This window comes from Pelophylax lessonae (genome assembly GCF_965119305.1).
Source record: "Pelophylax lessonae genome assembly, chromosome: 11".
NCBI classification, from domain to species: Eukaryota; Metazoa; Chordata; class Amphibia; order Anura; family Ranidae; genus Pelophylax; species Pelophylax lessonae.
In genome coordinates this window covers 41,426,117-41,440,647 of record NC_138778.1, presented here as the reverse complement: position 1 = coordinate 41,440,647, position 14,531 = coordinate 41,426,117, and the positions used below count along the sequence as shown (strand labels likewise).

At 45.2% G+C, this 14,531-nt stretch overlaps 1 protein-coding gene across 2 annotated transcripts in view; it reads right to left on the bottom strand.

Moving 5' to 3' along the window:
• The window catches only part of PPP1R16B (protein phosphatase 1 regulatory subunit 16B), a 123,625-nt gene that overhangs the window by 88,499 nt on the left and 20,595 nt on the right, over window positions 1-14,531 (bottom strand). The window contains exon 2 of one of the 2 annotated variants that reach the window (XM_082271376.1): window positions 7,558-7,877. In XM_082271376.1, coding sequence (XP_082127502.1) covers window positions 7,558-7,813 — 256 coding nt within the window. In that variant the 5' untranslated portion in view covers window positions 7,814-7,877. The remainder of the gene's footprint in view (window positions 1-7,557; window positions 7,878-14,531) is intronic. The other variant, XM_082271375.1, reaches the window with a different exon arrangement.

The window sequence follows — 14,531 nt, the reverse complement described above, 5'->3', positions numbered from 1 at the left end:
TCAGTGGGGCATGGAACCGGCCTCTGCTCAGACACAGTTTACACCATCCATGCTGGGGGGGGGGGGGGGGGCTGCACTTTTTCCTTGTCTTCAAGGCACTCAGTAGGTCAGCAGTGGGGACTTTTTACTGCTCTTCATCAGTAATCCTTTAGGCATGTCTGTAGCAGAAGCGGGGCAGCCTTTTAATGAGGCATCAAAGCAGCCCAGGGGGCAATTGCCCCCCTGCCCCCTGGGCCAGTCCTCCCCTGGTTGTTTTTCAACAAAACAAACTGTCCTATAGATGTAGCGGGTACAAGGTTGAGGCAAACCATTTACCACTGACAGGGGTGCTTAAAAGGATCAGCTTTTATTAATTTATGTAAAACCTTTATCGCAAAAGGCTTCAATTTGTTAGTATATTTAAAACTTTTAGCCCATCTAACACTCCCCTCCCCTTATACTGACAATGCTGCTGTCTGAGGATGCTCCCTGTGCTTCCTCCTCCAGAGTGGTGGCACTCGAATACAGGAAATGAGTTACTGAACAGATCACCACACAGCCTTAAAAAAGAAAACGAATGCAGCCACTACATGTAATGTTTGGTAAGCTGCAATATATTAAATTTTTGGTTTTGCGTTTAACCACTTTAGGACCGCTCACTGTGCTGCTACTGCAGCACTGCGGCTCCCCTGGGTCCAGCGACGTACACTTACATCGCTGGACTCCTAGCGATCTTGGAGGCCCGCTCCTGCTGTGTTTAGTCACAGCAGGAGTCGGGCCGGAGGAGGAGAGGCGGCAATTGCCGTCTCTCTTCCCCGATCGCCGGGGAAAGTGTGAGAAGATCCGCCCGCTTCTGTAAACAAAGCAGGCGGATCGTCTCTGTGACAGACAGGAGGAGATCACAGGATTCAGCATAGCTGAACCTGCGATCTCTGTCTGTGTCACAGAAACCCCCCCCCCACACACGTCAGTAAGCACGAGGCATACATTTAACCCCTTGATCACCAACGGTGTTAACCCCTTCCCTGCCAGTGTCATTATTACTTTAACAGTGCATATTTATAGCACTGATTACTGTAGTAATGTCACTGGTCCCCCCAAAGGGTTTCAAAAATGTTAGTTAGGGGTCCGATCTGTCCGCCACAATGTCGCAGTCCCGCAAAAAATCGCAGATCGCTGACATTACTAGTAAAAAAAAAAAAAAACAATAAAAATGACAAATCATTCCCGCAGTTTTGTAAACACGATAAACCGCAAACCAATCAAAATAAGTTTATTGCGATTTATTATTATTGCGAAATATGTAGCAGAAAATAAATTGGCCTAAAATGTTAAAAAATTTTGATTTTTTATTTTTTTATTTTTTGGAAAGGTTATATATCAGAATGTGAAAAATGTTGTTTTTTTTTTTTTTTCAAAATTGTCGCTCTTTTTTTCAAAAATTAAAAAATCACACAGGTGATCAAATACCACCAAAATTAAGCCCTGTTTGTGGGAAAAAAGTAAATTTCGTTTGGGTACAGCATTGCATGACCGTGCAATTGTTTGTTAAATTCACGCAGTGCCAAGTTGAAAAAAGTGGCCTGGTCATTGAGCAGCAAAATCTTCCGGGGCTAAAGTTGTTAATACTGCTTTAACTAAGCACACTTTCCACAAACCTGGGCACGTTACACATTGCAAAAACCACATAAGTAAAGGTTAAAAATGATCAACAAATATATAAGTGGATATAAGCAGCTGAGGTTATACAGTATGTAAATCTCACCATTTCCTCTCACCATTGAACTTGGCCCTGCTCTGCCTATTTCCAAATGTATGCCATGGCAAAATGCAGAAAAGCCCAAAATCATATGTAGTATGTCTGGCGGAGCTGCCACTCCTCACTCTGCCACCATGCCCAGCGTGATGCCGGGAGGAGCCCATGATCACGCCGGGCTATTTAGGACCCTCCTTGGTTTGAGCTGTTTCTCGTTGCACAATTGGGCACATTGCATATCGCACTCTGGTGTATGGCTTCATGTGCGAACATAAGGTAACACTTTGAGGGGTTTTTCCTTTGTTCAAGGTTCTTCAGCAGCTTGTATTCTTTCACATTCCATGCCATGTTCTTTGTTAGTTGCATGGGCTCCATGCAATATCTCTACACTGCCTGCGCTTTTCTCCCATACCCTTGGTTATGGTTTCACCTTTTCTGTCCCCCCATTCATTCACACCTTGTGCACCTTTTACTAGTCACCAATGGGCAGTAATTACACGCACCTACTATACTAGCATTACCCAGGGCTGGCCCAAGTCATTGTGCTGCCTGGGTCCAAGAATTAAATTCTGCCCCCTCCCCCCAAAAAAATTCACACCCATCAAAGGGCATGAGAAGAAGAGCAGAAGAAGGCGGGCGGGGCACGAGGCCAGCCGCATCTATTCCTCCAGTTCCACCCAATAAAAATGCAAGCTGCGCCCGAACATCTGCTGCTGGCGGAGCCGGTGGGAAAGGGATCTTTGCTCTCTGTCTCCCATGGGTACCCCGTCCTGGCAGTAAACACACCTGAGCTCTTCATGTGTGCCCGGGTGTTTACCAGCTAGTGTTAGACTGTGTGTGAGCACCCTCGTGTCCGGCAACTAGGAGTATGTGTGTTGAGGGAAGCGGGGCAGCCTTTTTACAGGGCAGTGGAATGACCTGGGGGGCAGTTGTCATACACAAAACTGCTAGAAAAAAAAAATCTTGGGCATCAGCTTGCTGCCCCTCTAAAAGTGCTGCCTGGGTCCAATGGACCCAGTGGGACCCATGGTAGGTTCGGCACTGGCATTACCTCAAAACAAGTTAGTTACACACTACTCATTCATTTTTTAAGTATATCTGGATGTACTTTTCTGCACCATTATCGGTTTCAATATGGAAACCTCCTCTCCCCTGGGGGTGTGGTTCTACACCTGGCCTTTCCATGGGTCTCCATTACCACAGCTCCAGGGATGGATGTTCCTAGCAGCCCTGTGTTTGTAGTGCCATATGTTTTTATCTGTAACCGATATGTAAGTACCTCAGGGTGGATATCTCTTTTCCTCCTGCCCTTACTTTTCAACCATTTTGGCAAGTATTAGGTATTCATTGTTCATTGTTGTCCTTTACAGATATGGTCTGCATCCGCTCCTGTGGAAGTGGAACCCATCCACAAAACACGTCAAGTCTATTGGATGCAGCCATGCTTTTAACGTATAATCCAATTTTTCATAATACTATTTTGTTTACTTGACCATACAATACTATTGGCTTACATTAACGGTTATGATAATGTGCTTAGCATGATTTAGGTGTATATATATATACTGTATATATATATATATATATATATATATATATATATATATGAATTGCTTTTATGTTACTTCTGTATATATATACAGTATATATGGAATAGGAATAAACAACATTTTTGTATGTACATTTGCAACATGTCATGCCTTATGTTCATATCCACAATCATGTCAATACAATTCTTCAAGCTGTGGGTCATATGCCTCATTTAAAGTCCCAAACTCCCCACACTTGTTATTCCTAGATTTAGGGATGGAGGTGCATGCTCTCTTGCGCAGTATATCATTGCAATACATATACATTTTCCCTTGTTTTATACCTTTACAATCACTGCAAACTGTTGATCTACCAAAAACACACTTACAGTAGTTCTTATCTTCCTTTTGTGAGCTAACGACACGCAGAATTTTGTGGCTTTACAGTTACAAGAATTGGTGTCAGCCTTGCCCAATTGTCTTTTGCTAAATCACTAAATCCCCTCTCCTTATATCCACAGCCTAAAGCAGTTGTAAAGCTTTTTTTTTTTTTTGTATTAAAATAAACATTCCTATACTTACCTGCTTTTCCACAGAGCAGCCCCGATCCTCTTCTTCTGGGGTCCCCCGCTGGCGCTCCAGGCCCCTTCTCTTTTTCAGTTGCCCCCACGGAAAGCTGCTTTCCCTGGGAGTACCCGTGCGGGCTTGCTCTCGGGTTCCGCTGCTGCGTCCATTGACACAGATAATGGGAATCGGCCGCACCCCCCACTCTCATGTCACAGGATTTCATTGACAGCAGTCAAATGAGGAGAGAGACAGCTCATCGCTGGATCGGATCGGGCTCAGGAAAGGAAAAAGAGGGGCTGGGTGGCATTGCAGCACAGAAGGTTTTTCACCTTAATGCATAGAATACATTTAGGGTAAAAACCTTAATGCTTGACAACCACTTCAAACTGTAACTAAAGGAAGGGGCTGACTGGCAACATTTGGCCCAGGGGGCAAGTACAACCCAGAGGCCCATTGTAAAACAGCTCAGCCCCCCTCCCACTCTCCCTCTTCCCTTACTCCTCCCAACATCATCCCAGGCTGAAGCTCTGCTCCAGGTACTCTCTGCTCATCAGGTGGGTCCGGCTGGACAGTGCCTGCTCTACTGCCCCTGGGTTCCAGAATTGGCCGACAGTGGGCAGCCAGGGGGGATCAGGGGTGGCTCAGTTGGGGCTGGCTGGGGGAAGAGAACCTCCGGTGGTCCACGCAGTTTGCCTCTGCTCAGACACAGCACACACCATTTATGCCGGGGGGCAGCCTATACTCTGTCCTTGTCCTCATCCCGCACTCGAGAGGACACCAGCAGGGACTTTTCTCCTCTTCACCAGGAAGCCTTTGGGCATAGGTGTGTTAAACAAAGCTCAAACACACGTGTGTGTGTGTGTGTGTGTGTGTAAATATATATATATATATATATATATATATATATATATATATATATATTTATATATACACACACACATACATACATACATACATACATACATCTACTTCCACAGACACATAAACGCACTCTTAAAGTGATTGTAAACCCCCAGTGCTTGTACCTATGATAAGGCTTACCTAAAGGTAGTGTAAATATCTCCTAAAATTGCACAGTTTAGGAGATATTTACTTTTAATGAAGCCGATGACGTCAACGGCGCATGCGCTTTGAACGGAGGGCCGCCTGCGCCGTTCCTTCAGAGCCCTGTGCCGTGATCGGCGCCTCCTGCGCACATGCGCGGGAGTGACGTCATCGCGGCTCCAGCCAATCAGATGGCCGGATGACACACACCCGGAAGTAAGACGGCTGAACATGCCGGCTTCGTTCTAAGGTAAGTATTGCATAATGAGCTAGTATGCAATGCATGCTAGCTTATTATGCCTTTGTCTTTCAGGTTTTTTTTTCTGAGGTTTACAACCTCTTTAAGCAGCCCATAGATTATATGATTTTCTTTTCTTCACCACAGGTAAATGGAAAGAAAAATTGCTTAATTCCCCCAGCCTGTGCTATTGTATTCTGATAGCAGGAGGTTCCCCCCCCCCCCCCCCCGTCAGAGTGCAATGATCACTGCTGGCAGCTATAGTCACTGACAGTGATCGCACCAAAAAAAAAAAAACGACAGGTTGGTTGTACCAAAGTCGATCCGTTGATCAACTTCAGTACAACTAGCCTGAATCAGCCAAATTTCGATCCGTCTGTGGCTGGCCATATAAATAAATGTACACAAACATATTAAGATGGGAAAGGGAGAGGGGGAGAGAGAGAAAGGGGAGCCCTGAAAATGCTTTTTTACTCAATTTATTTCCTCTCCTACTGGCAGCTACCTTTCTATTTACTAAAGGGTACAGCCACGCAAGCCCTGTAAGAACCCTGCATTGGTGTGGTGGAAGGGCACAGCCGCGCAAGGCTTAACACAACACTACGGAAACCTGAATACCAGGCTTCTGTTAGGACTGCCTGCCCTGTGCCCATTATTATTCCTGCCACCTGGCCCAGGCGGTGTGTCCAGAATGCATAGTTGCAAACATTAGAATTTCCAGGGACACTTTTTTGGCTGTGCGCCCAGCCGGCCACTATAGGTGGAAAATAAACTTTAATTAGGGGTGGGGCATTCATTTAATCCATGGGAACGAGCCCAAGCCAGAGCCCTTGATGAAGAAGATGGGCTTCCAGGTGTGAGAGGGGCATGATCTCTCCAATGTAACAGTGTTCAGGCCTGAGCTGCCAATCACCTGACCCAAACACCTTCACATGGAGGTTAGGCTGGGATGCTGCGAAAAAGTCTGAATCAGTAAATATAAAAACCTGGGGTGGGCTATCAGCAGACAATGTCAATTTGCCCTATTTGGGTATAGCGATGGTGTCTCATTAAAGTGATTCTAAAGGCTCAAGGTTTTTTAACTTCATGCATTCTATGCATGAAGGTAAAAAAAGCTTCTGTTTGCAGCAGCGCCTCCATTCCCCCCTAAAACGTACCTGAGCCCCATCTCAACCCAACGATATGCACGAGAGCCTTGGATCTTCCGGGACTCTCCCTCCTCATTGGCCTGAAGCAGCATTGGTAGCCACTGGTGTTAATCACAGCCAGTAAGCCAATGAGGAGAGAGCAGGGGCGGCGCTAAGCCGCGCTCTGTGTGTCAATGGCTGACATCCGCAATCCCATTGACATGCATTATGTCAGTTTTTCATCCGCAATCAGATGGGATGAAAAATAGATATACGGAACGCCCGTGTGAAAGAGCCCTAAGGCCTCTTGCACACAGATGTAATAATTTACTGATGTTTATGTGCAGGATCTTGCTGTCAGAAAGTTCCTAACTAAAAACACAAGTTATGTTCTGAAAAGACCTTGAGTACATGCGCATACAGGCACGCAACGTGCGTATGCGTATACACGTCTAAAATTCTTCTTCATCCTCCTCTAGCTGCCATCACGCTTGTACAGTATATACTTGTGTATACATGTGTATATGCATAAATTACTGCACTCAAATGTGACATGTATTATATTTTTTGTTTTTATGGCTCTGAACACATTGCTGTATTACAGACCTTTAAGACAACAACAAGAAGAGAAGGGCGCACCTAAAAAGTTTATTAAAATCAAAATGGGTAGCGTACATTATACTCACAAACATAGGATGTGTACATGCATGTAGGAAATGGGAACCACTCGCCTCCCTGTCCAGTGGTGATTTTGGCTCTGAGGAAGAGGGTTCTCCCTCAAAACGCGTAAGCCAAACCAGGTCTTTGTGGACGCCATCACGCCATCCAGCAGTAGAGAAGTGTTCTGGAGGCGAGTGGTTTCCATTTCCTACATGCATGTACACATTCTATGTTTGTGAGTATAATGTACGCTACCCATTTCGATTTTAATAAACTTTTTAGTGGTAATGCACAAGGTCGGTGCGCCCTTCTCTTCTTGTGTTTTTGGATACCCTTGGACCTGAGGGGGCAGCAAGACCACCTTATCTGTGCTAAATCATTCAGACCATTCACCTTCCCGCATACCACTTGAGCGCAGGAGAGATACTATTTTTGGAATCATTATTACAGACCTTAAAGCAGCTGTGTGCATTGTCCCATAGACAACAATGCACCTGTATTCAGATCCTTAAAAAACAAAACAAATAAAACACGATATAGCAACAATGTGGCGTTTTTTTCTTGCCGTGTTTATCCACAAGACTTTTTTATAGATTAATCTCATTTTTGTCTTATATCTTATGTACAGTATCTATTATCCCATGTTACTATGTTTACCTTCCTCTGGGTCATTCCTCAGGCAGGCCTCATGGAGAGTCACTCGAGAAGGAAAGGAAACTCTTTTGCTCCTGGTGGGTGTCTTCCTTCTGGCTTTCTGCTGACGTCGCCTTCTGTTGTCTTCCTCCCTCTCATTTTGCACCCACCTCTTCAACTGCTGCTCTCTCCTTTTCTTTGCTGCACGCAGCCTTTCTAGGGTAGACGCCTTCTCCAAGAGCTGCAGTTCTGCCAGTAGATCCATGGGCTTTGTGGCCATTTTTAATGTCAGGGCAGCGAAAACTTCTCCTTCTGAATAGGCGTAGGAGACCTTGACATATCTGCTGAACAAAGCATATAGTGAGATCTTAAGATAAATCAAAATGTAAAGAAAACTGTAAAGCTGAACCACAGGAAAGAAGCTAAATTTACACAAAAAACATATAAGGGAGCAGTTGTACCTGCTAAAGAGTTTGTATCTCTCTCCATCCAGTCCTGAAATGCACACAGATCTATCATATAGCATAGCCAGGTGGGTGACACAATTTCCAGTTAAAGCAGAGCTCCACCCAAAAGGGGAAGTTTTGCTTTAAAGGAGAAGTATAGTAACAAAGGCAAATAGAAGACTGAAAATTACCTATTATGCCTATGGAAACATAAATACACAATAGTAACAGGCGCTTTGTCACATATCGAACCAGAGTCCATAGAATTAAAAATCATTAAAGTCATTAAAAGTCATTAAAAGTCATTAGCGGCACAGGGGAAGGAAAAGTCCACCATGAAGGGCAGCCATCCAGAAACCAAAAGCCAGGGGTTCCACAGAGCTAAAACAAAAACAGACAGAGGCGCCTGTCATCCAGGTTCGACTGTCCACCAAGCCTCGCTGCCAGCAAAATACACCGAGCCTACTTCCTGGTTCTTACCCCGCCGTACAAGCCGGCCACAGCGAAGGGATCCTGGCTCCAGCAGGATGGACGTCTAGGACCGGATGATGCACACTTCTCCACACTGGAATCTTATTTATGGGCATGAATATATGATTACCAATGTGAGTGCAGAATTCTAGTCATTAAAACTGATTACATAAAGTCTACACTTAGAGGCGCCTCTGTCTGTTTTTGTAAACATGACCGGGGTAGGTCAGAGCTCTGTTGTTACACTAAACATTTTCTACACCAACTGCTACCAACTCTCTTCATGTAACCTCCCCCCTTATTAATGATCACACTACTCATACGTGCAGTTAAAATGGCCAACATGGCCTTTTATTAAACAACAAATCTTTTTAACAAAAACAAAACATAATCCAGTTGAAACTTGGTTGCAGGTCCTTGACAGTACCATATTACCACCAACTTTGTGTCTGTGTCACCATTTGGCCTAGTTATGCCTGCAGCCACTAAGCACCGCTTCGGGGACTAACACAGCCAACCTCAGACACCCAACTGTACCAATTAGAGGATGCCATACCTCGGATAGGTCCCCACTATTTTTCCCCAAAAGACCAGCTTTTAGACCCCTGTCAAGGACCCCAAACCGCCACAACACATAAAGCGGAGAAGAAAATGAAATACAGCCACAATCGGAGTTCCTCAGTAGAAAGGGCGTGAGGGTGGCTGACTCAAACCACTCCTACCCAGCAGCAATATTTCTACAGCTCCACCCCATCACCCCGTCCGACTGACCAATAAGGTAAGGGTCAAGCAGTGGCCACCTACTTTTTTCTAGTTAGTCCATGCAGCTCGGTTCTCCTTCCACCCAGTCATGTATGCCCTCTACCTAGTTTGCTTCTTCTAGCACCGGGCATGTCTGAGCATGGAAACTACTAGCACCTAAATTGAAGGGCCAGAGACATAAAACGAATATTCCGTTTTCACCCCACCCCTCCACTAATGCTAAATTTTATCACCCCCAAGCCATAGCTGATGCTTTTTGTGATTATTACAGCTGTATAATCTAAATCAGGCATGTCCAACCTGCGGCCCGGGGGCCGCATGCGGCCCAGAGCCGCAGGCAATGCGGCCCACTGCCCCATGACAATTTTTTTTTTGTTGATGGGGAAGAAGGAAGTCGGGTTGGGGGCACGCCTACACCAGCTTCAGAATAACTGTAGGCAGAGGCTGCCTCGGAGGGGATCATCCTCTGGTTGTGTTAAATTAGTGCTGGAGGGGGTGGCAGCGCGGGAAGGGCGCAGCAGCGTTTTATTACTTATATACCTTAACTATAGTATTTATTTTATATGCGGCCCAAGAAAATTTATCTACACTCAATGTGGCCCAGAGAAGCCAAAAGGTTGGACACCTATGATCTAAATAAAGACCCTAATACTGCCCAACCAAATACAGACATAATTAAAGAATTTCTACAAAAAAGTAAAAATTCCACAACTGTCCCAAGACCAACTCTCCACACTGAATTCCCCTTTACATCCTTAGAAATCCAGCAGGTTATAGAATCTCTACCCAACAACAACAAGAACAACAAATCACCCTGCCCTGGCCATTTCACAGGGGAGTATTACACATCCTGTTACCTACATGGTCAAAATGTATAATGCAGCGGCTGCCTCTTTTCGCAGGAAATGCTTAAGACCTTGATCATCACCTTACCCAAGCCAGGGAAGGACCCCATCTTTGCCCAAAATTTCAGGCCCATCTCTGTCTTAAACAACGATCTAAAAATTTGCACCAAACTAATTGCCCACCTCAAACATCCAGATCAATCCGGATTCACTAAGGGGCGTCAAACCATCAAGGCTACCCGCAGACTAATAAATATAATCCACCTTGTAAAATTGCAACGAATGCCTTCTCTGCTCCTCGCTTTGGACGCAGAGAAGGAGTTTGATAGAATCCACTGGGACTCTGTGGCTCAGTTGCTGAACGCTTTTGGATTCACTGGCCCGATATTTACAGCTATCATGGCACTGTACAATAATCCCTCAGACCAGGTTTACTCCTCAGGGATGCTCTCCACGCCATGCACAATTTCTAATTGTACCCGCCAGGGATCCCCTTTATCACCACTGATCTTTATTCTCTTGATGGAACCACTGGCATCTTATATACGTTCCCACCCACAGCTTTCTGGTTTCCAAATCCAGAATTCCAACCATTGTTACCAGTCTTTTCACAGATGACATCATTTTGATGCTCACAGATGTGGAAACCTCCCTGGCTTTAGTACACTTGAACTTGATGTTGTTTACTCTAATATGTTATTATAAAGTTAATGAATCCAAATTACACATACTGGGTCTGCTTTTACCCACCCCCATACAACAAAGGTTACAGCATCATTTTCTTTATGTGTGGCAAAAAACAGGATCAAATATTTAGGAATCACACTTAGACTCGGTTCACACTACGGCGATCTGACTTAGGGGGCGACCTGTGAAGTCCTGTGCACCGCGACTTCGGCACGACTTGCACGGGCTTCATAAAATGAATGTCTATGCAAGTCGCTCCAGGTCGCTCCTATTAGAACCGTTCCTGTACTACACTATGGGACGCGACGGTGCGTGACTTGTCAGGCTGACCAAGTCGCCTGACAAGTCAGACTAGTGTGAATAGAGACTAACACCTGATGTTGACGCACTAGTGTCGGCAAACTACTCTTCCTTCTTGATCTCCCTCAGCTCTAAACTGCAGGATTGAGCAATATCAGAACTGTTCTGGTCTGGTAGGTTGGCAGCCTTTAAGATAGTGTTGCTTCCTCAACTAATTAATCTGTTTCGAACCCTTTTGGCTAAGATCAAGTGTAGTATCTGTTCTTATCAGTTGGTATGGAACCTGATGGTTAGTATCGGTGGGGGGCGAAATGAACCAGGGCGCTCCGGAACAACCGGGGGACTGGGAAGTAAGCCACATCAGAGAAAGCCAGATGGTTCCATTGCCTTCTGATTTGAATGGGTCCGCCCCTACCAGTTTGAAGGGAGCGAGAAAACTGGATTGGTTCCGTGGCCAGTTAGTACTGCTCCTGGATGTGATTGGTAAGGAACGGCGGTGGCGGTGGGGGAGCCTTTCCTCCTGGGTTGAATCTGGCCTTGCAAAAGGCTTGTCCCCAGTTGAAGGTAGGTTCTCCCTAAGCTGTCCAAAGTTCTGATGCCTCCTGGTAGGATAGGGCTACACTCGGTCTGGCCTTTGGGCCGGGGTAGAGAAAGCCCGTAGTGTATGTGCCCCTGGGGTGGCAGCCCAGGGGTGCCTTAATTCTCACTGGTGAGGGGCAGCTCGCCTTGAGTTTTTCGGCATCATGGTCACTGCACCTACGCACACTTTTTTAAGCACCTGCCTCTTGGGCAAGGCTTTTTGGCTTCGACCAGAGGAATGTTTATTCCGGCCGGAAGGCCTGCCCTTGTATTTTCACAAGGGCACTAATTCACCTCTCCACTTCCCCTTCCCCACCTTTTTGTTTGTGTGTGCTTTTTCTTTGTAGTTTGTCACTTTCTATCACCTTTTTTTCACTTGCACGACTTGTAGGGTGTGGGTCCTCGGGCCCTGCCTTGAGTCTTGGGAGGGGGTGGATATGGCCTTTTGGCTTGGTCCGCCCTCTCTCATGGGGTCTCCCTTCGGGGGAGCCCCACTTAGTACTCGGTGGGGGCTGTTTCGGCAGTCCCCCTGAAGAACAGGGTCAGTCTGGTTTCGGCCAGACAGACCATGAGTACCTTAAATCCCTGTCAGGAGTCTTGCGCCCCGGGGGATCGAGGTTCGGGTCCTACCTCTTCGGAGGGAAGACCATTTGTTCGCACACCCTGTGCACTTTTTGTGTTCCTCACGTTTGTGTGTGTGCACTTTTTTATGCACCGGGTGAAGTCTTTTGAGTGTGTTTCACACGCTACGGGCTTTTAAAAAAAAAAAAAAATCTGTTTCGAACCTTTCCTATCACAGTACCAATGTTCTTTTCCAAAACAGCCCAATCTCTAATCAACAAATATCTATGAAGATGCAAAAAGGCCAGATCTGCATTTGGTAAACTTATAAAAGCAATGAGAGTGGGCGGAGTGGGGGATATGGTAATTAAAGTCAACTATCTGGCATCTTTGCTAACACAAGTAAAAGCCTGGTTTCCTCAGTCCCACCAGACCCCATGGGCACAACTGGAGAGTTACCAAATTTTTGGTAACAATTTATACCACTACCTGCTGGTTTGTCCCTTTCTCAAAAGCAGTGATACCAAGTTGTCTCCCACCATTAGAGCCACGATACAAGCTTGGCATATACTATTGCATACCCCTTTAGCTGATTCAGCCAGAACCACTTGTTCAAATGCCCATCTTGAGCCTTCCTTGTATTATTCCCAATATAGCTTTGGCACAATGGGAATCCAATGGGATCAGGAACTTGGACGATATCCTGGTAGGTCCGGCTATTAAAACCTTTAGAACCTTACAACTAGAATATGGAATTTCCTCTAATGACTATTTTACATACTTACAGATATCACACTTCCTATACTCAATGCAATCACCCAATGTCTCATTGTCCTGGAGGATTGCAAAATTTCTTACAACACCTAACTCCAAAATCAAGGGCATCTCCTTACTGTACAACACGCTTAATGACAAAGATAGATTTATTAAATTATCACCTATCACAGTCAATCAGTATATTCACCTAAGCGGTGGCAAGCTGAACTTAGCGCAACCTACTCAGCCTCTAAAAGTATAAATATGTGGAAACTAGCTCAAAAAATAGTATTACAATGGTATCTCAATCTCTATAGGATATTTAAATTCTTGCCATAGCTATCACCCTTATGCTGGAGAAAATGTGGAATTGTAGGTACCCTTTACCACATATTGTGTTCTTGCTTAAAAATACCACTCTTTGGTTAGCAGTATTCAACCTAATCAATAAGATTTATGGGCAAACAATTCCAATTTCCCCTGATACCACCTTATTTTCCTTGGGATTGAATAAAGCATCACCTAAAATAAAAGGCTCAATTATCCACATACAATTTGTGACTCGTTTGTCACTGGTAAGACACTGGAGGGACGTGCACACTCCTTCCATTACTGAAACGACTGAACTAACTCTCATGCCACATACAAATTGTCATTCGCCTCTTCTGTTGGTAAATATCAAGATGTTAGATCTTCTTAGGAGAAATGGTGCGACTGCTACGATCAAACCCAGCGCCCTTAAAGAGGAAGTAAACCCTCCTCTGTAACTTGTACCTATAGGTGATCCTATGATAAGGCTTACCTATAGGTACTGTAAATATCTCCTAAACATGTACCGTTTAGGAGATATTTACCTTACATGCAGCCAGTGACGTCACTGGCGCATGCACTCTGAAGGAACGGCCGCTGGTGCCTTCCCTTCAGAGTCCCGTGCCGTGACCGTCGGCTCCCATGCGCGTGTGCGGGAGTGACGTCACCGCGGCTCCGGCCAATCAGATGGCCGGATGCCGCGATTCCGGAAGACATGTCGCCCGTCATACAGGTAAGTGGACGGCACAGCGGGGGCTTGTTCTAAGGTAAGTATTTCATAATGAGCTAGTATGCGATGCATACTAGCTCATTATGTGTTTCTCTTGCAGGTTGCAAAAAGAAAAGAAAATGTTTTTGGGGGTTTACAACCTCTTTAAATAATTTTCTTTTCAATGATGTGTACAATGACTGTGTACTCACCTATATTTTGTTGTGTTCACCTGTTATGCTTGTCTACGCCTTTATTGCGTACTATCTTTGCACTACTTTCTTTTTACTATGTGTGTATAACATGCTGTGCTCAATTGCCAACCGGCGAAATTTCTGTATTTTGTTCTCCTGATATTTTTATAAGTCAATAAAAATATATTGAAATAAAGAAGAAGTACAGCCAAAGCTCATTTAAGTGTACTTCTCCTTTGGATCACGGGAGTGCAGTTTGCTCTGCGTTCTGTTTTGCTGAAGCCTGCTGTCTGCTGATGTCATAGAGCCGGTCCAGGCTTTGGAAGAATGGTCGGTATCTGCCCACATGCCTAGACCAGCACCTGGTTCAGCATCTCAG